The sequence below is a fragment of the Glandiceps talaboti genome, chromosome 17 (assembly GCF_964340395.1).
Source record: "Glandiceps talaboti chromosome 17, keGlaTala1.1, whole genome shotgun sequence".
Lineage (NCBI taxonomy): Eukaryota > Metazoa > Hemichordata > Enteropneusta > Spengelidae > Glandiceps > Glandiceps talaboti.
The window spans coordinates 12,592,355-12,618,720 of record NC_135565.1 but is presented as its reverse complement, the minus strand read 5'-3'; the positions used below and the strand labels follow the sequence as shown (position 1 = coordinate 12,618,720).

Below are 26,366 nucleotides of genomic sequence, written 5' to 3'. Positions count from 1 at the left end.
TATTTGAAATATCACTCACAGTACATGGAATATGCAGGTTTTATTGATTTGATGTAATTACCTGAAATGTAATTTAAAAGTGTCTATAACACATATTCATTCTCTCCACATGTTTTAATGGATTTTATAAGTCGGGGTCAAAGGTCAGTTATTGAACTCTCAGTCCAGACTCTTGTACTTCGATCGCCATAATCGTGATGAGTTATGATATCGTGGAAATCAAAATGGCGTATCTTCCGAAGCTTGCCCTGCGACAGTGGAATATATGCAGCGCCACCAGCGACTTGCATTATGATCTAATTTATTCTGTGTTCAAACTTTTACAGCACACAGACAACACACGCAATCATGTCAAAGAACGTGAAAGGTAAGGATTGAAGAGAACTTTTCGTTTGCCATTTGAACAACAGCAGTCGGTAAATTTTATGTTTAATTAATCGTTTGTACACTGAAAAAAAAACATGTATTGGTTTGGCCCACGCCAACTTCATATTCGAATGAAATAATTCTTAATTCCAAAAATACCAAAATTGTAAACGAAAAAATACATACCAAAATGAGATTACTTGACAGGGAACGTAAAATCCACTTTCGTTTATTGATCAGTCAGTCAGTCAGTCAGTCAGTCAGTCAGTCAATCTGTCAGTCTGTCTGGCTGTCTATCTTGGGCAGACCACAGACAGACAGACAGACAGACAGACAGATACATACATAGACAAAGAGAACTGTAATGAGTTACCATTCAACAATCAACTCTATAAAGGGTTTATGGAAAGAATTCGGAATGGTGAGACCATCGTCATGGCGGAGGGATATCTCTTTTATTTTGAGAGACGTGGTTATCTACAAGGTGGCACATGGTTTCCTGTTGTAATATTGGAACATCCAGACTTGGTGAAAGCAGCGTATCATGAATTTGTTCATGCCGGAAGTGACGTGGTTGTGGCCTTCACGGTGAGAGTATTATATGATAATAGCGTAATGTCAATGACAGATAGGAATAAGGCTCTACCATATCGAATTCTAAATGAACAATTGACAAGTACATGTAACGTGAAATTTGTATTTGGCGCCTCGACCAATCACAGATTTAAAAAAAACTCTTTTAATGCACGACTCTATGATGAATGTAACCTGTTGAGTGAAAGTCAGAAGCGAATGTAAAATACTCACAATAATGTATATTTTCATAAAAGACTTCTTTCATGATTGTCGGGTTTTCATTCGATTACGTCATAGGTTTACCTCAGCTCAAGAGGGCGCATGTTTTCAATTTAATATCTTCTAGTACTACGCACATCGGGAAAAGCTTGGTTTGATCGACATGGCAGATAAACTAGAAATGATCAACCGACAAGCTTTAAGACTTGGTAGGGAAGTAGCCGATGAAACTGGAACTCTGTTGGCTGGTAATATTTGTAACACCAATATTTATCATCCAGCTCACCCAGACAGGAATGAAACAATCAAAGGAATGTTTAAGGTAACATTGAAAGTTAAAATTGGATTATTAATGTCTTCATTACCAGTCATATATGCATGTCGGAGCGAACTTACAGCGAAGTAAAAGCACATTAATGAATTGAAGGTTTTCAAGAATTGTAATCACCTGGATGATGTGGAAATCATTTTACTTTTTCTGCGGTACAGAGTATGTTAATACAGTTACTTTGCAAACACACTTAATACAAAAAGAGGGGTTTCCTATTATTTTCACGATAGATAGAAATAGATAGATAGATAGATAGATAGATAGATAGATAGATAGACATACATACATACATACATACATACATACATACATACATACAGACAGACAGACAGACAGACAGACAGACAGACAGACAGACAGACAGACAGACAGACAGACAGACAGACAGAGATAGATAGATAGATAGATAGATAGATAGATAGATAGATAGATAGATAGATAGATAGATAGATAGATAGATAGATAGATAGACAGACATAGATAGATAGATAGATAGATAGATAGATAGATAGATAGATAGATAGATAGATAAGACACGAACAGACAGACAGACAGACAGACAGACAGACAGACAGACAGATAGATCGACAGATAATGCATGTAACTTGCAACTATCTTTGCAATTTTTCACAGGAGATGATTGAACTGGCCATGGATTATAACGTTGACTTCATTGTTGGAGAGACGTTCATGTACTATGGTGAAGCCAAAATAGCATTAGAGGCAATCAAGGAATATGGTAAAGGTATGAATCTACCATTTACTACACATTGATATTTTAAAGAATGCTTCATTCACTGGATGTGATCCTTATAACCAGGAACTTTGATGGGGATTTAGAAACAATATGCTGCCATTGAAATTTCAAACTTGAAAACAATGTTTGGTAGTCATTTCCCTTCGATGTACTCGATTAACCAAAGATACCCCAACTCAAAATTTTGAATCATATATACTGGGTGGTGCACTAGCAGAGAGATGTTGGTGTTAATATTTTATTGGTGTCCAAAATGTAAGGCTGTATTTTTACCTGTTGTAAGATCGGTAAGGAGCAATGCTTAACAACACCCTTTCTTGCGTGTGGGATATCATAGAGTTCTTCAGATATTTGATATTATAGGGGTACAATTGTCTATATGTAGACATGCCATAACAACTATGTTTAAGTCTGGTTGTCTATTCCTGGGGTCTATACACAGGTATCCCTGCTGTTATCAACTTGGCATCGTATCCCGTAGTAACTAAAGGTGGTCATGCTATTACATCGGATGAGATATTGCTGACTGATGCATGTAAAATGTTGGAGGATGCTGGAGCCGATGTTGTGGGACTGAACTGTGCACGTGGTCCTGCTACCATCATGCCTTTGATGAAAGAAATACGACAAGTTTGTAAGGTTAGTTATAAAACTAATCACAGCCGAAGAAAGAAACAAGTCAGAACGGACCCCTTGTGTCTGTCTCTTGCAGAGAGTGATTCATTTATGTATTGTTTGAATCAGGCTCGAGGCTCATAAAAAAAACCCTAAAAAACAAGTAATGACAAAAAATCAATAGAGAATATCACTCCTATGCCTGCACTGGACAGAATCCTGGTACATACATGAAAATACACACTAGTACTGTACATAAACATTACTACTGTCTACCACTCTCGAGCTCTTAACAGAGTTGTTGACACTTTTCCGGTCAAGTTCACCAAAAGACAAAACTGAATAAGAAACAAACGTAGAACTTATAATACTCCAATTGGACAGATTAAAAAATGTCCTGAAACAAGCATTGTATGCAACTCGAGCGTTGTTGTATGTTGATTAAAGTTAGACCACAAATGGCAAATTACAACAGAACAAATAAAACTTATATAACCTAACCTTAATTTGACTAGAGCAAAAGGCAACAATTCCTGGACAGAAAATTACCACGTATGTAGAGTAAACGCATTTTTCCAATAATATCATCATCATCATCATCATCACCATCATCATCATCATCATCATCATCATCCATAAACTACTAATTGTAATACAATTGTTGCATATGCCCGCACAGTATAGTTCACATGTAGTGTACCATCATTATATGGTGCATGTTTTTGTTTTGTCTGCCAAATTATGACTAGGATGCACGCTGTCTTTTACGCAGTTCTTGTTTAGTAAATCACCTTCTGCAAGAGACAGACATACACAAGCAACAATTGCATCCATTCTGATTTTTGTTCCTCCAAAGCTTACTTTCTTCTGCTGTATTTTGTAGGATTTAGTGCTAAAGGCTATTCTTGAACATTAATATACTGATTTCTGCTATTAAGGTCATCATTGTGCATGACAGTGACAACGATAATGATAGGTATTTATTTATTTATTTATTTATTTATTTATCGAATAACCACGGGGAGCTAGTCCCATTTATAGGCCCCTTTGGTTCAGTGTTAGTGCAGGAGGAAACTGGAGTACCCTGGGAAAAACTGCGTTGTACAGTAAAGTCAAACTGAACGACACTTCTTACAGCGTGGTAGATTTAATCAAACCCTGAATGGGTTCCAAACCCGACCGCAGTGGTAAAAGGCAAGTGGTTTAACCACTCGGCCACCGACAACCCATGAAGATAGCAATATAAATTCATGTATGTAAGCCATGTTTAGCTATCCTTTAGTTTATGCTTCGTGGACACTAATGTGACTTCCATCGTCTCTTCTATGCTATTTTGCATATAGAACAGTGTAAGACTATTGAAGTACAGCCATCCCTGATATGTCAGGCCTGAAAAAGATCCTTAAAAACTGAAAAAAGTGAATCACTTTCTCTTTCTGACTTGGTATACATAACTCAAGACAGAGAATTACAACTATTTGTTTGTTTCTTTTTAGGGGCCCCTTGCTGCAGTTCCTGTCCCCTATAGAACATCTAAGGAAGAGCCGACATTTTTGGTGCTGACTGATCCTGAAAATGGTAATACATATTATTACCTTTAATAACAAGTGACATTATTAAAAACATATGCGAACAGACAGCAAAATGAAACACATACATACATACATACATACATACATACATACATACATACATACATACATACATACATACATACATGCCTTTAAAACAATTTCTAGTACTAATTTATTCGCATTTAATTTAATTCATAATGTACAACTTGACTCTTTTCCATTCGCTTAAATTACATCGTATTACTAAATGGATGATTGCTAACTGGTATGGTGTTCTATAGTTTTTTGCAACCCATCGTCGTAAACCAGTAGCCACTTTACGGCAGTGCTTCCCAGACGCCCCTGTACAGATGTATCCGTATTAAGTTTTCGCGTCGTCGGGAAAATATGCTTTGGCATGCTCATGCGAGAATGTTGCACTTAGACCATTGACGCTAGGCCCTTTTTCTTTATTTAATAAGGACTTTTATCTTTCACTAATATGTCTTTACAGAACTTACTATTAACGTATTTCTATGTACCTTTCCTTTATATTTTTCCAGGAAAGCGTTTGTTCCCAGTGAACCTGGAGGTGAAGTCGTGCTCCCATGAGAATATAGCTGAGTTTGGTAAGCAGTGTAAAGAGATGGGAATACAGATTGTTGGGTTGTGTTGTGGAAACCGTCCAAGTTTGACCCGTACTCTTGCAGAGTCTTTCGGTCGAAAACCAGAAGGAAGCCGATTCTCCCTTGCTATCGATGATAATGTGAAGCCAGATGTTGTTGCGGCTAACAAGAAATATTTCCACAACATCAATAAAGAATTGTCTGAACTGGATGAATGAGACATTTTAAATCATTGGAGGTGCTTCTCTGTGCGCTGTCTGTTGATGTGAGAAATATCATTTGTGTATTATAAAGTCAACTTGTAGAACCTGTTGGGGCAGCGACAACCAGTACAGTAACATTTGTAAAACTAAGAGGAACCGCTATAGTTTTTGCAACTCATCTTCGTAAACAAGTAGCCACTTTACGACAGTGCTTAACAGACGCCCCTCTACAAATGTACCCGTACTCATTTTTCGTTGCGTCGGTGGGAAAATGTGCTCTGGCATGGCATTCGAGGATGTTGCACCTAGATCATTGACGCTAAGCCTTTTTTCTCTATTTAATTGTTTATCGAGGCCTAAATCTTGTCATAAACTAATTTAGTAGCTCAATTTGTTTTACCGTATTTCTCGCCTACCGTATTTGTTCTACACGAGTTGTCATATTTTTTTTTAAATTTGTAAATCCGATTTGGTTTATCGTATTTTTCATGAATAGTTGGTGTTAGTTGATGCTCATTGAGCTATGCAAGTGTGCCCGAAAAGAGGATAATTTAACATTTCTATCTCCTAAACAAAATTGTTCCCTTATCTTATTTAATAAAAGAAAAAGTATTATCATTGTAACCATTAACACTCAACAGGGATATATAAAGGGTAATATATGCACATAGGGGAAATTCAAAGTGTCATACACAGTATCGTCACAGAGGTCTTGTTGTCACCCTATTTCTCTTTCCTCACAAAATATGTACAACCAACCTAAACCCAAATTTCGCTATTTCGTGCCCTGTCAACTCTGTTACAGCATTTTGCTTTAGTTATTTGTCTTGGTCAATGTGATCCAATATTTTAAGCAGCTCAGCGACATCAACAAAAATATCATTTTGCCTATTTTCCACCCTAGCATGCATTCGCCAATAGGAAAACCCAACCAATTCGGATTGGATCCAAAATATATTATGGGCTAGTTTATGGGTTACAGTCAGATTGTCATCAATAGGAATGTATTCTATAACATTTAAACCATCTGGTGCAAAAAGCATATTATAAAGAGCACCCCCATGAACAGCAATTATAGTTTTCACATTTCGATAAAATGAGGCCCCCTCTTCAAGGTCATTTATCCCCTCTTCAAGGACAACAACATCTTTGTATCGACTATTGAGGGCGCTCACTACTTCTTGTCTATTCATAATGTGCCTGCGACCTGTTGTGTGTGATTTTATTCTGGTGAGGAGAACGATCCTTTCTCGCTTGACAGGGGGGTTCAGATCATTTGAATTTATAAGGATTTTTCGAATTTCATGCCACAAAACTGGATGAATAGGTGGTGTGTTACACGTGGAAATCATGTAATTGGCCATATAAGTCGTGTCTTTCCTGTACCACTCTATTTTATCATCAGGTATGTTAAGACGTTTCAATAATTGGTTGATGATCTTGTGATGGTATGGTTTCTCTAAAAGAATCTTAACTGATGGGATTCTCAACACTTCGTAAGCTTGGATGATTTTAGGGAGGGTACCATCGATAAAATGTTGGAACAGAAATGCCATTGGCACGATGAGGGGGCTTAGTACTGGAACATACTTGATATGCTTCCCGCCTCTTCTTTCTGTCATAAAACTGACATTGCTTTTATAGCCACAGTCAAATGGAAGTCTAAATGACCCGTTTTTCACGACGTATATTTCCCCAAGCAGTTGTTCGACTGTTCTTGGCTCAAGCATTTCGAGGTTTTTTGTGTCGTTGTAAAAAATGTTCCGTTGAATGTTGTTGATGAATTTCGGCTCCTTGATTTCAAATTGATCATATTTTAATTTTATATAACTAGGCACCTCATTTATCGTTTTGAAATTGTCCGCAATCCCAAATTCTTGATGTGGACTGTTGGAATCATTAAGTTTTCGTTTTGAAGGAAGTTCATCAGCATTCTTGAACTGCCCATTGTCTAATGGTCTCCGAGTATTATGTTTATTGTCTTGGTGTACCCTGACATACTGGTAGGAGTGATGAGAGAGAGGAAAGTCAGTATATCCATTCAGCAGATGCGACTCTCTCTGGAGGCTAACTCCTGAGTTTACATCATTCTCAATCTGGATGTACAGGTAAATAAATGAAATAATAAATACTAAAAAAATCAAGTACAGTATATTATACATACAGCGCCGGCGATGGAACATTTTTGAAATTCTAATCACACTTGTTGCCGTCGTTGTAATATAATTGTGAGAATTCAAATGCCAATCTTATTAAACTTCACTGGTTTGACAGTATGTCCTGCACCTGTGCAATCTTTGTAGTCCGTGGGAATGTAGAAGGGTTGGACGCAATTTGTCACGGATTCCGCGGTACTGGTACAATGTCAGAGGATTGTCACTCACTCCAACAATACTACAAAGTAAGCAATAACAAAAGACGAAAATTAAATTAAGACTCATAAAGTTAGGCAATATGCAAGCGTCATGTTAATTTTGCATATTCAGTACTGTTCATGTTCATCCATGTGCCGGTATTGGGTATCTGTACCAATACCATTCTCTCTAGCAGTGTTACTGCGTTGTTCAAGGCTTCTTGGCAAGCCCTGACTGCCTTCCACGTGCACATTTCTCCACCACACTACATTGCCGTTTGTCTAATGCGGAAAGGTATAGCGGTGGCCCGGTACCATGGTTTTGAGAAACAATGTCCAAACAAAGGTCAAATTATCTTGACTTAAAATGTCACGTTCATCGCAAAATAATGATGAAATTGAAAACCTACAATGCTCACTAAAAATGACATAAAAGTATTAGTATATCATTATGGGAAGCCGTTCAGGCCAAAAATATTTTTTTATTTTATCTGTAGTATTTTATATTTTTCGTACTTACAAACTAATTTTAACAGTTTATGTACTTTTATTCCATGTTCACATTATTTTAATTGAAATAAGTTTTCATTTATTTGAGAATATTGTTTTACTTTTCGTCAAACCAGAATTTTTTTAAGGATTATATATAATTGAAAGTCAAAATATATTTTTTGTTAAAGTTTTTTATTTTATTTTTTAAATTATTTTTTTTTTAAATTTTCAACTTTATTTTTTTCTTTCCCAACTTTTTTTTTTGGCCGAGTCTGCTGACAGGCGCCGGTGCAGAGCACGTCGTGCTCGTACCAGGCGCCTGTCACGAGTACGAGGCGTGACCTTTGACATCACGTTCTTATTACCTTCGAAATTGATCGCTCAAACATTATATCAGATCTCAAAACTGTTAATTGACGTGTGATAGTATCTGTTTTTTCCAACAACCGCGACTTCAGCCGCGTACGATCCATGTGCAACGGGTAAAGGTATTTCCAATGGGTCAGGTCAGGTACTTCTAAGTTCTAGTACGAGCGCACATGTTGACGTCGACCTGCTGTATTACATACGTAGACGTGTTGTTCTCAACTTTGCATGTGTACTCAGAACACCGAGAGAATGTATACTACAATGTACGATGAAGTAAACTGAATCTTTACAACAACAACAACAACAACAACAACAACAACAACAACAACAACAACAATGATAACAAGGCGATAATAGCTGGTTTAGGTTGATATGTAATACAGCAGGTCGACGTCAATATGTGCGCTCGTACAAGAAGTAGTACCTGACTGACCCATTGGAAATACGCGTTCGCTTTTCCTCACGTTTTTGTTCCTAAAGCTGTTTTGCTCACGCTCACAGTATAGTGTACCATCTTATTTCAATTCTGGTCAGTTTCACAATAATGAATGTAATTGTTATTGATGCAACGAACTTTAGTTGTTTTAGATTAACTACCTATACCCTTTGCACATGGATCGTGTCCTACGTAACATCATGTAATACATCATACATGCGGTCGATAACCTTAACGTGACGGTGTACACGTGTGTACGCGGCTGAAGTCGCGGTTGTTGGAAAAAACAGATACTATCACACGTAAATTAACAGTTTTGAGATCTGATATAATGTTTGAGCGACCAATTTCGAAGATAATGAGAAGGTGTATTTGACGCCGAAACACGTCGTAATGGATGTCGAAGGACATGCCTGTCACGAGCACGACGTACTCGTGACAGGCGCTGGTCAGCAGACTCGGCCCAAAAAAAAAAAAAGTTGGGAAGAAAAAAAAAAAAGTTGAAATTTTTTTTTTAGATTTAAAAAATGAAATAAAATAACTTTAACAAAAATATATTTTGACTTTCAATTATATATAATCCTTAAAATAATTCTGGTTTGACGAAAAATAAAACAATATTCTCAAATAAATGAAAACTTATTTCAATTGAAATAATGTGAACATGGAATAAAAGTACATAAACTGTTAACATTAGTTTGTAAGTACGAAAAATATAAAATACTATAGCAAAAATAAAAAAATAATTTTGGCCTGAACGGCTTCCCATATATCATGTCATGATTATGCAGTACCACTATGAGCTAGCTTGACATTTTTATGTCACTAATTTTTTATATATTAGTTTTAACTCTTTTTTCTCAAACCCATGGTCCCGGGCCACCTTCACTACGCTCGAACGTGTTTGCACACTTTGACCCATGATTACGTACTGTCATTCAAGACACATAGTAAGAGTGGGCCCCAGATGAAATCGCGTCGGCCATAAAATCAAGTCCTACCGTTGAGACTGGTGAACATATTGATTGTCGTTTTTGAACGAGGCAGTTCCGTGGAGGGATCATAACTCTGCCGGCCAGTGTCTCAGGATATAATCAGTGCAATGCAAACACGTATACCTGATACTGCATGTAGTGTACATTTGTGGCACGATTCACAAACTTCTAGTATGGATGTTTTAGAGTCTCCTCTTAATACATCCATGGTTCTACAATGGATGCTAGGTGTGCGCTGATAATACATGATCCCGGGTACATGATATAATTACTCTACGACACTGCATATTTGTTTCAAAATGACTTGGCCATTTTCTATTCAAATTTCAACATTTATACATGTGTTGCTGTGAGCAACCTCGACATGAATGGGAAATCGTAACACCTTAATTCACATCTGATTCACCATTTTTAGTCCCCGCCGGACGAAGTCCGGAACGGGCACTTATGAATTGGGTTACGTCTGTCCGTGCATCCGTGCGTCCGTGTGTCCGTCCGTCCGTACAGAGCCGTTTCTTGGAGATGCCTGGACCGATTTTTTTCTTGGTACAGTGGCAACATACAATGGCATACATATGCACGTCAATTTGTTTCATGATACGATCCAATATGGCCGCCTAACAGCCATTTTGTTTGCGAATTTTCCATGTCCAAAGCCATAACTCAGATATGCTTGAACATATCTCATTCAAAGTTGGTATTAGCACAGAATTATATGACATACATGTGCATATCAATTTTCGTCATGATATGATCCAATATGGCTGCCTGCAGCCATTTTGTTTGCGAATTTTCCATGTTGAAAGCCATAACTCAGACATGCTTGAACAGATCTCATTCAAAGTTGGTATTAGGATAGTGTTCTGTGACATACATGTGCATATTCATTGTTGTCGTGATATGATCCAATATGGCTGCCTGGTAGCCATTTTGTTTGCGAATTTTCCATGTCCAATGCCATAACTCAGACATGCTTGAACAGGTCCCCCCCCCCAACCATACCCGACCCATCCTTTATTGTTGAATGTATTATTTCATCACGTCATCTTGAAGAGTAGGGATGTCCCATGTCCAACGAGGAGATACAACATGAGTAGGCATGCCCCATGTCCAACGAGCAGACATAACATATCTAAGTCTGTTTGATTTAGGTTCACAAGTGTTGTTGCGTGATCAGAGTAGTGATATCAAGAAAATGACAACATAAACTGCCAGTTCCTTAAAACCCAATCATAGCGGGGTCTATGTCATTCTCAATGACTTGTAAACTTGACCCCCGGGCCCCCATGACGTTTCAAAGTTGATTGACCTTCAGACAAAATATAATACAGAAATAATCTTCAACACAAATTATAATATTTTGGATCGGAACACTACACCACCTTTCATTCAAATGCTAAACTTGAAATGATATCTGAGCTTCGTAATTTGTCATTTATCTCACTGAGATATGTACACTGTACTGGGTACTCCTCGGAGGGGGTCGGAGGAATCATGACAAAATTAGATTTTTTTAAGTCCCCCCCCCCTTTATAACCCCCCAAAAAATTCAGATCCCCCCTCCACATGGTCAGAAATTTTCAAGCCCCCCCCCCCCACACACACACATTTATATTTATAACATATATATAGCCACACACATACAAATGTGTACACACACACATACATACATATACCTACATACATACATACATACATACATACATACATGTACATACATACATACATACATACATACATACATATATACATTGTCTCTAATGTAATTGCATGAACATGTTTACATTTGAAATCTCCAGATTTTTCTCATTTGCACAGACTTTAACATTACTTGAGTGTATATTGAAGCTGAACACAGGGTAATTAATGTTAGTTGTTTTTTATACAGGAACTAGTGTATATACATGTTTTGCACCCATTTTTGTTAAAAGGCTGTCAAATTTTGACATGATTTTTAGTTCTCCAGTTTCACTAATGTTTTTTGGCTGAACAATTATTTTTTAAAGCCATACTCCTACCCTGTTAACAAATTTACATGAATACTTTCCAATATTATTTTTGCATAGTGTTTTTAAAATTAATGGATCTAGAGACAATTAGACTACTGTACAGTCTTTTGCAAACAGCATATACAAATTTGCATTCAAAATAAAAAAAATACATGTAAACTTTTAAAATAGGGCAACTCTGTCCTTTAAGCCAAACACTGACAGTCTTGTTTGTATTTCAAGCAAATAAATACACACCATGATAGCTATGATGCAGATCCATGGAAATAACAGGTAAAATGGTGGCCGTTATTGTATATAATGTTTCAGTTTGCAACAATTCTTTTGTAATTGACTGTTTCTTTGTACAACTATTCATCAATTCTTCTGGTCTTCTATGTTGTTGCTCTCCGGCCTGATCTTGTATACATATAAATTTCACTCTCACTGACTTCAGGTATTTATCTATATATTAATGTAATGTAATGTAATGTGATGTAATGTAATGTAATGTAAAGTAATGTGTAATGTAATGCAATGTAAAAATAATGTAATGCAATGTAATGTAATGCTATGTTATATGATGTTATGTAATGTAATGCAATGTAATATAATGTAACATTAATGCAATTCGTCCAGGTACACAATACAAAAAGCCAGTCAATAACAAGAAAAATGACGCAATATAAAAACCCCCAGAGGTGTTAGAAGCAGTCTGACATCTAACACATACACGTTATATTTTCAAACTCTACAACCTACCTTATACTTATTTCTGTGGCATTACCTTAGATGTCACAATGTAGTAATTTGGCCAGCGTGTCGCTGCTGGAGAGTTCTAGCAACAAACCTTCAAATCACACAGTCACTTATAGCCAACTCCATACTTGTACTAAGTCCATCTGAACGTATAAGTACTCTATTGTATTAAAATTCCTAATGCCTACTAGTTAGCTATTGAAAACAACAGAAAGCAGTCGATTTGCATGTTGTGTTGTGATTGGTGATGGCATCGCGGTTTTGTATCTTAAATCAGCTTACGTCCTCGTCAAAAGATACCCAACACAGCTGTCGTATATTAGGGTAGTACACATGGACATGAAAGTGTAACATAAATAAAACTTATAATTCCACTATATACATGACCTGTATTCATAAATTTAATGTCACGCTTTGAAATGGACAAGTAAACCTTATTATAAATCTTTGTAAATTGGAACTGTAGATTTACGATTGTAGACAACAATAGCCATTGCCGTACTTAAGGGTCACACAATTTTTTTTCGTAAAACCAAACAGCGACCTAGTGGTCAACGTCGTAGAAAGTCCACTGATTTAAAAAAAAAAATATGTTGTTGCATAAATGGTACAGGAGATGAACAAATTGAATATCTGATGTTGTATTAATGCACACATCGAGAAACAGTTAAATATGCTACAATTAAGAATAACCATAGTGGTGAAGTGGTAATGGAATTCAGGCTATTAAAATGCTACCAAACAGTAAAAACATGTTGAAGTTTACCAATTTCCATCAGCAATGTGTGTGTGTTTGTGGTTGGTCAACAGGTCAACAGCACCAAGTTTTCTTTGAGTCAAATAATGTACCATACATTTGCCATCATCATCATCATCATCATCATCACGTACGAGACTGTCTTGGACCACGTTTGTGTGAATCAAATACATGTATATTTGTTACTCAAAGTTTTGTACAGTGCCAAAATATCATAAGCATGTACCATAAGCAAATTGCTAAGCCATGCCATGGATCATTTTGTAGCATCTGTAAATTTCAGAGTATATATAATTGTCTTAATCTTTCAGTTCATTTAGCATACCTGACCACATTTCTTTATTGTATACTCATATGGGTCAATAAAAACATTACTTGGTAGTTCATTAGGCATTAATATATTTAGTAGTTCCACGCTGGTTCGTAATAAATGTCCAAATTTAACATTTCAAGAGCCAGTGTTTACACCGAGTGACTGTTTTAGGCATTACGTGTAATGAAACAGCTATTTCACAGCCAAATATTTGGGGCTTTGAATGTGAAATTCCGTGGAAACGGTATAATATCTTTAGAGAATAATACGTTGCAGAACACCTGCACGTGGAGCCATAGTACAATGTACGATAGCGCCCTCACACTTTGATATCTGAGTATTCCATTATTGTTACTGATTGCTTGTATTCTCTACCCCAGATCACAATAACGGATTCTAAAATTCAGGCATCAGACGGCAACCATCACAAATCCTTGTTTTGCATCACCCACGATAGCTTTCCTTACATTAAGCATCCAACACAAAACCATAAACACAATCTGAATGAAACCAGACCGTAAGACCACTGTCAGGTAATGTGTAGAATTTCTTTCCCGATTCCACTATGTAAGTGTCATGGCGTCGAACAGAAGACCCCAGGGACTGGTAGGATACAGAATGAAGATAGCGGATTCTCCACCATATCAAGACTTTAGATCAGCCTGTATATATTTTTTTTTATAGTAAAAGGATAAACAGCATAGAGACGGTGTATATTTGTATAACTGGAACATAGACTTTATTTATCAAAACCCTGAGTTTGGCCTCACTCCAAAGCCAGAACAAGGAGAGATGCTCACCTTCCTAAAACGTGATCATTTGACCTGGTAATAAATTTATTTTGTATTTTCCTCGATTCTAATTTCAATGGTAAAATTTAGTAAATCATGAGAATTCCAGAGAGAATCGAATTTCGTATTACTTAGCCAGTGCCTTATGACGTAACTCCTTGTACTATTACTTCAATAATGGCGCCACGTAAAACAACGTATTTTAAAGCATGGGCGTTACATGAACCATAATTGGTAACATGCACAGCACTTATTTACAGCAAATTTTTATACACTGCATTCCGAATCAACACATAGTACATAAAATAACATCTCAATTGCATATCAATGCAAAACATATCACAACATAGCAGATAAACATTGCACATACCACAAAACACAACAGATCACAACTGCATTCCGAGTCTAAAACATATCACAACATACCAGATAAGCAATGAACATAGCACAACATAACATATCAGATCACCACTGCATTCCAAGTCAACACATACCACAACATAACAGATCACCACCGCATACCGAGTCTAAAACATATCACAACATACTAGAGATAACCATAGCATACCAAGGCAAAACACAGTACATCATGAATACACAGAATGAATAGCGTTGGTAACACAGATGACAAAACAGTATACATTACAAGTAAATAAACGAGTTGATCTTAATTCAAGATATTTAATCCTCATTCCACAAGCCTCTATATTTCTGAGTATAAATAGGTTTAAGAATAAAAGTATAAAATAGTTTCATAAAATGGTTGAGAAGTTAAATCCTTGCCTTAATTAAAAAGGGAATAATTACTATTGAGAAGAGAATAACTATTTCTAATCACTAATTCTTTTCTGGAAATGTACGTAAAAGAATGTACTTTGAATACCAAATTTCAAACAAAAGAAGCTAACAACTATTTGTGGTATATACCAAAAAAACATTAACGAAATTTCTAATCAAAATACAACAACAAACCAACAAAGTATAAATGTAAACCATGACTATATTATGACTTAATGATTTAGCACTTAAATTTGAATTTAAATTTAGTTGACAATTTGTACCAAAAATGGCAACCCTGAAACTGCCTCAAAGAAGAGGTTGAATCATACCTATGAGGCAAATACCAGCTATCAATTTTTGATGCAACGCCAAATACCTTAATCCATTATATACAAGAATTTCACTTTCAAAGGTAACGATTTCTCCCTGGTCCCCAGAAATAGTTTCAGTCTCTTGTATATATATGAATCCGAAGGTTAAATATGAGTTTAACATCAAAGACTTACAAATGTAGTTCACAAATTGTTACTTTCCCGCAATATAAATACATCCTGTATATAGCTGTGTATATATAGTGACACATCTGTAAATGATATTATTATGTTGATTGTCTCATCTTCGTTCAAAAAACATAAGTAGTTAAATGACTCATGGTACTGTTAAAATTCAGCAACTCAAACGACTGATACAATAGCTCCAAGTGAATCAATCATACGCATTAACTATCGACTCTTTCCACCCAATACGTCACATATGTATGACATACAAGACTGAAGTGGGTCTCCATTGTCGACATAATCACGTGAGATCTCGCGCGAGTATAATTCTTGGTGGAATAGACAAAGTTCTTATATATATTTTATCAGCTCCTTAATGGTGAGGGTACGGGTATCCTGAAGTAAAAGTAAATATAAACACATTATAATAATCTCTTACACGATAAAATGCATCTTTATTATATTAAGATATTTCTTTCTTTCTTTCTTTCTTTCTTTCTTTCTTTCTTTCTTTCTTTCTTTCTTTCTTTCTTTCTTTCTTTCTGTCTGTCTGTCTGTCTGTCTGTCTGTCTGTCTGTCTGTCTGTCTGTCTGTCTGTCTGTCTGTCTGTCTTGTTCGTCTGTATTCAATCCATGTATCTATGTCATAAACAATATATATGTAGTGTTGTACTATATTTGTAAAAAGGTAAGACGTGATAAGATTTGTTACTTTCTTACCTGGGTTATGTGGGTAGCCAGGCTGTGGGGGTGGTGGGTGATGCTGTAAGAACAAATTTCTTGTATATTAGTATATTTACAATAACGACATATTTAGAATTACAAAGGATCTTATGACAGTGGCTCAAGTAAAGTAGAGAAGTAGAAAGGAATCAACAACGTTCGACAAGTAATGATTTCTGATTTCTGTCAAATGTGTATGATTTTGTCTAGAGTATACATTATAACTTGAAGATTATTGAATTGAACAATATCATGTGTTTGTGTGTGAGAGAGAGAGAGAGAGAGAGAGAGAGAGACAGACAGACAGACAGACAGACAGACAGAGAGCGGAAGAAAGAGGGTATGTGTTAGAATGTATGTGCTATCTATGCACATGTCATACTTACGTGTACAACTGTCACATGACCAGGTGGGTGGTGATGATGTGGCGGCGGGTGGTGGTGATGAGGTGGCGGATGATGAACATGGACCGCCTGTACGTGGGGATGGGGAGGATGATGTACTCTAGCAACGTGAGCTGCAGTAGCCTGGGCATGGTGGGCATCCGCTCGATTACCTGCAGCATTGGAACGAGACTAAAAGAAAGATCCAAAATATTACACTGTAAGTCGCAAGAATCTTTTTCTCCTGGCACATCAAAGGGAGCGTATATATGTACATGTACGTTAGTTTGCGTTGTCGTAATGTGGATAGTGGTTAATGATGATGGATAAACGCAAGATAGTATTGATTATAGAATCCAAATTTTAGAAATACACCAGGTAATCTTATAAAATCAAAACCATAACTGTGGTTTATATATACAAGGATTTATATTTGAGGCACTGTATTTTTATAATGAATTATCTATATATTTGCAAAATTGTGACCAAATGATATTAATATCTAGTATTTGCAATGACATATAGCTGTTAAAAGAACCCTGTCTGTCTGTCTGTCTGTCTGTCTGTCTGTCTGTCGAGTTTGTTAGCCTGTGTACTGAGTTGTCAAATTGTGTGTATGTAAATGTATGTATGTATGTATGTATGTATGTATGTATGTATGTATGTATGTCTGTCTGTCTGTCTGTCTGTCTGTCTGTCTGTCTGTCTGTCTGTCTGTCTGTCTGTCTGTCTGTCTGTCTGTGCGTGCGTGTGTGTGCGTCTGTATATGTTTGATCAAATGCATTGCTGACAGTTTGACTGGTAGGTTGTTACATATGTTGAACAATAATTAAGTCTATAATTAGATTTAATTTATAAATTGAGTGTCTGAGCAATCAGTAGTAAGATTAAATAATAATACCTCCAACCTAGCTGCCTTAACAAAGTTCCCATGAAGTGCCTGGTTTACAGCTCTGGCATGAAGTTGAGCTTCCTTATGTTCAGCTCTGTTCTCAGCCTAAGGTAAAACGAAAACACAAACATAATTTTCAAACTGTTGCATCAAGTGAGATGTCAATTGTACATAATCTCCAATCAAGATGTTCAGATAGCTCAAGAATGCGTGTCCATTTGTCACGTCACGGCGTACCTTACAGACTAATATTATACTAGAGTGGTTTAATCGAAGATTTTCACTCAAGTATTTTCACTCGAGTAAAAAGCTTATAAACTCAACTTGTGCCACATTATAAATGTAAAAGGACTTTTTATTTTACTTCCCTCACCAACTGTACTACTGTATACCTCCCCCTCCCCCCTACGTCCATCAGACCATTCACATTCCGAACTCCCAACATTATGCATATCACACCATATGTTAATTATGTATGCATATGTCTCTTAAATCTCAACAGTTCCTATTTATTTCATTTGAATAACGTTTCCTTTGATAACATGCTGACGTCAGCTGTCACTGAATAAAATAAATAACGATTTTAATCACTTAAATATTAATGTTTAATCACTTAACAAACATGCATGGACCTCGACTTCTGTTACTTTATCAATATATTAAAGTGTCGTGCAAAATGTATTGTTATTCTTTCCCAACTGTAATCTGGCTTCAAGGTAATACTTAAACACTAAACTACCTTGAAATATTACACAAATCTCTGAGTATTCCTGCCACTGAATTAAGCTGACCACAAAAAGAATTCCTGGTAGCTGGCTCTACTGTTTTATCAATAGTCATCTATTCTCGCAAGCTAGTGCATATTTTTTTTTCTGCTGAGACGAGGGTGTTCAAATCTTGGTCTAAAAGTCCATTGCAAAATTACAACTTTATCTATGGTGAGGTTGACTAAAATGATGACTGAGATTTAGCATCAGGGTGACACACCCCTACCAAACCAGTGGTTGAATACCCATCTCCGGGTTATAAGCTATTCATCGTATTATTATAGACCGACAGTATTGAATGACAATACTTTAGAATTAGACCCAGTAATTCACTGATGTGTGGATTCTATTTCCTAATAACGCAAAGCACGTTGTCTAATCTCACATCCTGTTTCGATACATGGCTATTACTACTTTGTATTTCCCATTTTTGTTATTTCATCACATATTTTGAAAACAGCTGCAATATAGCCCACACAATAACTACGATCATGTATGACTGTGCAAATGTATTGTATTGTATGGTATGGTATTGCACCATCGGATTGTGCTGCATCGTCATATTGCACTGCATCATCAGATTGTACTGCATCATCAGATTTCACTACATCATCAGATTGCACTGCATCATCAGATTGCACTACATCATCAGATTGTACAGTATATTCTAGTCTTTCAAATTATCAAACACTAAACACTTCTAACATCTAGTAGGTTTAGTATTACAATATAGAATCATTTGAATATATGTATATTCTAAAGCAACGGGAATTAGCTCGCTCATGCATCTAAATTGGAGTTTGCTCATTAAATTCTGTTTTACTATAATATCGCTATCCAATCTGAGAAAATTGTGGAAAAAATATAAAACTCGTTTTTAAAGCAATTAGATACTATTAATACAACACCTCCTTTTTCGATTTTAATATTATTTATAATATATATATATATATATATATATATATATATATATATATATATATATATATATATATATGTATATATATATATATATACTGTAATAAGCATGTAATAAGTCGTTTTACTATATATATGATTCAACGATTTACAGACATGAGCAAAAACATAGAATCGTGTAAAGAAGCGGGTGTTCACAGATTATAATTTTATCAGGGTCCTAATCCAAGCAACACATGGTATGACCTGCATAAATCAACAATCGCGTGATCATTGTGTGTTCATGTTAAAATGTTGAAATAACAGCTCGCGTCAATTTGGTTAAATACCCATTCCTGCAGTACCAGAATAATAATTATACCATGCAAAATTAGTCAAGTAAATAGTTACTGTATGAACTACTGTAGTTGCAAACCCTGGTTGTCGGTTGGTACATGGCTTACGTGAAATTTCATGATGGTAGGTAGTGTTTATTACTATTCCACGATCAAGTTTAACAAACTATATATACTATAACAAAAAAAAGTTCTGAGATTGCACAATTCTCTTTGATAACTTAGCACGAATTCCGATCATCAGATATTATCATATAATGCCACGGATTACCACAGGATTTAGAGGAAGATTGCGTTAACATCTCTTCTCACTACGTGACAGACAGTCCGGTAAACAAACAACCATCCCAGGTTTCGGGGGCGTAATGCACCAGTAAATCTGTATCATGTGACTGTGACAATATGACATCTCGTCGGCAATTATGTACACTGAACATACCTAGGACAATGTTCATAACTTGTCGATATGTTTGTATAGGACCTTTGTTCCACTTCCTAAAAATGCACGTGACACCAAAACGTATTGCATTACTCGCTGCTGAAAATGTCCCACCCTCCCACACTCCCTTCCCGCCCTAACCCTGGAGTTTTGTTTTCACGTACAAAGTAGGGAATCTAAATCTGGTGATTCGAGAAAATAATGAAATTATTTTGGGTGTTTGAGAATATTATTTGGGGAGTTTCTACTGTCCCAAAAAATCCCATTTACCGCCATATTATACACGCCCACGTCATGACAATTATTGCAAATGAATGAAATAAATGTTTTCACGTACAAAGTAGGGAATCTAAATCTGGAGATTCGAGAAAATAATGAAATTATTTTGGGTGTTTGAGAATATTATTTGGGAAGTTTCTACTGTCCCAAAAAATCCTATTTACCGCCATATATTATACACGCCCACGTCATGACAATTATTGCAAATGAATGAAATTTAGTAATTTGTGGCTGTTACCAGTGTACACGGGATACCTACCTGCCTATGGTGTCGTTCATCCCTTCGTAAGTGTGCGTTGTAACTCATTTTCAATGTTTGATAAGAAAAGTAAGCAGAACCAGTATTGTAGATCGCACGACAGTAGCTATCAAAGTGGTTGTTGCCACTATGGTATCGCCTCCTTATATATACATACTCGAATGGTCATGAGACAGTGTCACATGAGATGTTTTCATCACAACCCCGCTATGGTGACGTCAGAATTTGGGACAGAAATAGAAACTGATGTCATACATGTAGTGAATGAGCATGCGTCATAGTGCAACAGATTGTCACTGCATCTGCGTACAATCATTGTTACGAGTGTATGTTGCCACGTGTAACTGTAAGATTTGAAATGAATCGAAAGAAAACATACCAAGACAAGTATTTATTTAAAGTCAAGGCCGAATTTATATTCACACGGATCCATACATTTGGGTGGGGGTGGGGGTGGGTGTTTATACATGGTGATGCACGATGTTATACTAGGACAAAGCTGAAAATGAAAGGTGAATTTTCAATTTTATGTCCAAATAAACGCTTTGAGAACGAATTCAACAACTACTTTCGGACAAATTTCCTTTCGAAATTTTGTCCATTTAATACATCATTGCACTACGGTTAACGCCGCAGTTCCCATCTTATTGTAGTACTGTCTGGCGAGATCAATAGTTCAATGTTACATTGAACTATTGATCTCGCCAGATAGTAGTACAATAAGATGGGAACTGCGGCATTTGTAGGATAAAAAAAACTAAATTCTTTTAGTTAGGCCTCAGACCCCCCTACCCTCTCTAACTAAACTGAACATGTTTCGGACAGCGCAATCAATTTCAAATCAGTATGTAGTAATATGTAGTGCTATTAATACAAAGTCGGTATGTAGTAGTATGTAGTGCTATTAATACAAAGTCGCTATGTAGTAGTATGTAGTGCTATTAATATAAAGTCGCTATGTAGTAGTTTGTAGTGCTATTAATATAAAGTCGGTATGTAGAAGTATGTAGTGCTATTAATACAAAGTCGGTATGTAGTTTTAAAAAATCATTCTTTTGTTGACACTTTAATACTTCCATGCATTTACTATTGCGAAAATTCTTCTATTTCTCAATTTGACATTTCTTAAATAGAAATATTAATATTTGTATTCAGGGGTACAAACACATTCATTAAAAGTGAAATTGTCAGTGTAGGATAAGAAATAAAACGGCTCACCTCCCCCCCCCCCCAGTAAAATAATTTAATTTTTTAAAAATCGTAAATTGAATATTGATCTCGCCCCTAATACAGTACTGTTATCGATACAGGAAAAGTTCTTTGATAACACTAGTCTCAGTTACCCGCCAGCCTCTCGCTCTGCTTAAGAGACCATCCCAAACGAGAAGAGTCCCCCAGCGGTCAGAGTCTGGGTAACCGACACTATGATACCACTGATAATTCCCATGTTGCTTTTCCATGACCTGCGACAATTTTTATTTTTGTTAATATCAGTTTTATTTCAAATGTATGGTACACCGACTATCTACGATAATTTAACATTCCCTGTATGTGTATACATCATGTTCTCGCCCTCCTCACACAATTTTCCGATTGTCTGATGATAGTGTAGAATTTTTATCCAGCTTTTAAAAAAAAAATATGCCCTTTCCTCTAAATGTTTGATCACATTGTAATCTGAACCACACAATTTATTGTTTATTAGGCCTAATTGCATTGACTCGTACCTGCACGTCTACAGTAATTCTATTAAATGCAGGCAATGGAGGGATACACCTTTAATAGAATCTTATCTATTACTCTGAACCACTTGTAACTTTATTTTGTGAATATATATTCTTACGTCCTCCTTTTTAAAGCTTATATGAGCCTGGAGTCTGATTAAAACAAAGAAAATAATAGAAACTAATAAAAAGTATCTGAACGTGTTGGAACGCTCAATTGTAAACCATCCTTATCAAAATTGATACAACAGTCCATATTTAATGCCTTATCATTCTTTGTTGGCAAAATGTATTATATCGTGAAAAACAAAAACAAACAATTTGACCTCGTATATGATGGAAACTTCGGACCTCTTCGTTTGGTTGTCGGAGTCAAAACACAGAATGATTACTCTAAGTGAAATTGTTGATACTCAACGTTGGAGTAGTGTATCTTTAGAGTGACGACAACGGTGGGTTTTGACGTCATAAAAAGGATACTATGTAGCAATTAATAATACACTATCGGTGTGATGTCATCCGATGGTGGTGGTATTGTTACAATGTATCCAACTACTCACCATGGAACAAAAGAAATATCGTCATAAATGTATGCTATCCGGTGTTGTTTAGACTTTGATACGTGTTTGCTACAAAAGTCACTTCACCAAGGCTAGATCATGATGGGGAGTGTTTATTTACAATGTATAAATTATCCACTTCAATAATGGCCTTGCAGTGACATTCCTGGGTTCACCTCTGACTACACTATAAAGGTCTACCAAAACCTTGCGAAACAATGGTAACATAGTTTGGGTTCAATCAAGCGGACACTGTACATATCTCAGGCAATGGCGGGTGTAGAAGCTAATGCATTGAACTTAATATCTTTTGATTTCAGGAACTATGCGAGGCCAAAATGAGTACAAACTTCAAGAAGTCTGAATTTTTGTCAAACTTACCAAAAGAAAAGATCTGAATATCACTTCGTTTATTTATACATTGAATGAGGTGTGCACTGTACTTTGCCCAACTTACTATACCTCAACAAAGGGGTGTTATCTTTCGAATGGTGTCTGCGTGCGTGCGTGGGTGGGGTTTATGTATGCATTCTCCAAACGAAAGGTGTATTCCATTCATATAGAACAGTACGTGTATGGTTGTGTGGAGGGTTTGTGCACTTTTAAAACCTAACTCCTCAAGAATGCGAATTATTTTATTGAGGAATTTTTATTAGGGATGAGTGTGTGTTGGCGACAGAGGTTATGTACCTCAAATTCGTTCCTAACTTATTTAAAAAACTGATCTCTTATTTATTTTTATCTATTTTGGGGAAAAGTGTGGGAGTATGTGCTGTACATTTTCGTCTAAATTACTGTTTTTATTCTCTTTGTATACAAGTGCATATTTTTGAATAGTATATGTGGGAACAGGGTGGAGACTAGGGAGGGGAGAGGCTAGTATTTCACATCAATGATCACCACACCTATCATAACATGTCCACGATCTAGCATGAACTGAATAACTTAGAAACTATCACGAGGGTATTTATACATTTATATCCAACTTTATTAAGCAACAACTTACAAAGCGAGAGTCAAAACTATTGGGCAAGGCAAAATGCACTTCTAAAGAAAATTGAGTTGATGATGGTTTCACAAACAAGTGGAAACTACTGTAATAAAAAATAGAAATCCTTATTTCTTCACTGTACAACCAAATGTATATAACGCTGTTACGTACATAACTGGGCTGTTACAGCACTGAAGCATTGTTGTAGGATTGTTGTACCAGCCTTGTAGAACAGACCAGTTACATGGCTGTGGTTACTATTTCATAACATCGATGCTCAGCAGCACTGTAACAGTGCTGTTACAGCAGTATTGCGTGCCTGTGAGACCTTAGTGATGTATTTTATGAAGTCAATGGGTCATTTCCAGTACATACATTTAGTTTTCTGGCTACAGATAATCAGAAATAAGCGTCATCTCCTACAAATATTCTGTTCTATGATTGGTCAACATATTTGTCAATCCCTAGACACTTCACATCTAGTTTAGCCAAACTGGATCTTTTTACAAAAATAAACATTGGAAGTATATACTGTTAAACAATACCCAATGAGTGCGAGCATCACTTCAGGTATTTGGGCAAGTGTTTCAGTGCTCTTTGCAGCCATGCCAATCTCATGAAAGTGTAACAGCAAAATTTTGCGAGCACGAGTACAAATACCGAAACTGAGACTCATGCATTGGAGGATGTTATTATTATATATGTTTGTCCTAACAGTAAATATCATAAAAATATAAGTGTATTCGTGTGATTTCGTGTACACGGAACGCTCATGCACACATTTGCATACAGGTATGCAAAAATGTGTTTAGTACTGCGATGCAGTGCAAAACCAGCACTATATGCACTCATTGAAGCAAGTAATCATGGGTACATATGTAATGAAAAACATTAATACAGTTCTTCTCAATCTCACACAAATCATAGAGTTGGGTGATGAGATTGCATAGCAGAGATCTACATCATTTGAATGTTTTGTCCCTGGATATTAGAGTATGAAACCCCTATCTGTATACTATATTGGTCTGAGAAGTTCAAAATAATACATCTGAACAAATATTGGTAAAACTCTTGCAACATTTCACATTGATATCAGAGCACACTGTTTAGCATTGCTTCTGGTCAAAATACATTGCAGGTTTTACACTTCTCTGTAAAAATTTGTTTAATGTCAATGCACCAGTAAGTTTATGCAAGTAACACTAATGTTTGCATATTCACTTCGTTTTTATTACTACCTATTGAACTGATATACAGATTTTCAGGTAGGCGCAACACTAGACAACAATTCAGTTCTTTCTTATATTTGTGTGATAGAATAGTTTGAAAAGCGAATTTCATAGAAACTATTTGTGAACCAAACTACTAAAAACAGATGGAACACTTGAAGGAAACTGGGCAAAACAGGTATCAACCAATCAACAAGACCCTTTAGACTGTGAGATATGTGCTCTTGTTTAGACTTATCAGGAAAGAGAGTGATAGCCGACAACATGACATGATACCTCATTTCTCACAGACTACATGACTCCGTACTTTTTCAATCCAATGTTTCCAAAATAATGATAATATGTACTTTCCTAATCCAAATCCAAATCTAATTCAGAAATTCAAAATACTTTTGCAGTGCCCAGCCTAGCCATCTCTGGATGGGTTCAAAACCTGACTGCAGTGATAAGAGGCACATGAGCTAACAGCTTGGTCAATGACAACCCAACACAGGATGGGCCATGCGTTGAATCATTGTAACATTGTACTGGTAGGCTTTGGACTTGTAACATTCTAAGATATGTTGCCTTCCTTCTTTGTTTGGCATCCAAAACAGGTTGGGGTAAACCTAAAACATTGTTTTCAGGGTCCAGTGTTCCTCAGATATACCAAAATTATAACTAAACTTTATACTAGTGTTTCAGTTACCTTCTGAGTAAAATAGTATTTCAAATCAATCCAAACCATAAAGGTATATGAACTGTAATATGTAGTTTAAGCTAAAGAGAACAAAGTGATGATGTCATTGATGTAAGCATTTACCTGTATCATACATTTTCATGTCATTCAACAAAGAAATTTGTGTTAATGTGTTCCAATTGATTTAATAAATTTCTAAGAAAGATGTTTATTATAATATACACTCCCCTCCACCAAACCTCTGCAAGTCTATAAACAAAAGGATAAAACTTTACAATAGGTTTTCTACGTATGTATGTATGTATGTATGTATGTATGTATGTATGCATGCATGTATGTATGTATGTATGTATGTATGTATGTATGTATGTATATACATGTGTGTATCTGTGTGTAATTATGTATGTATGTAT

The 26,366-nt window shown here is 36.1% G+C and overlaps 2 protein-coding genes across 2 annotated transcripts; one reads left to right on the top strand and one right to left on the bottom strand.

The window, feature by feature from the left end:
* The first annotated feature begins 348 nt into the window (after window positions 1-348).
* On the top strand, window positions 349-5,261 carry LOC144448082 (betaine--homocysteine S-methyltransferase 1-like). Its single transcript, XM_078138234.1, has 7 exons — window positions 349-367; window positions 764-954; window positions 1,289-1,483; window positions 2,126-2,237; window positions 2,692-2,888; window positions 4,361-4,442; window positions 4,981-5,261. The coding sequence occupies exons 1-7, from the start codon at window positions 349-351 to the stop codon at window positions 5,259-5,261; spliced, it is 1,077 nt and encodes a 358-aa protein (XP_077994360.1).
* Window positions 5,262-15,162: 9,901 nt separating this feature from the next.
* LOC144448439 (uncharacterized) lies at window positions 15,163-20,929 on the bottom strand. The gene is made up of 5 exons (XM_078138688.1): window positions 20,771-20,929; window positions 17,783-17,878; window positions 16,885-17,073; window positions 16,496-16,538; window positions 15,163-16,172 (listed from the first exon to the last, which is right to left on the bottom strand). The coding sequence occupies exons 1-5, from the start codon at window positions 20,816-20,818 to the stop codon at window positions 16,150-16,152; spliced, it is 399 nt and encodes a 132-aa protein (XP_077994814.1). The 5' UTR covers window positions 20,819-20,929; the 3' UTR covers window positions 15,163-16,149.
* Between the last annotated feature and the right edge of the window lie 5,437 nt (window positions 20,930-26,366).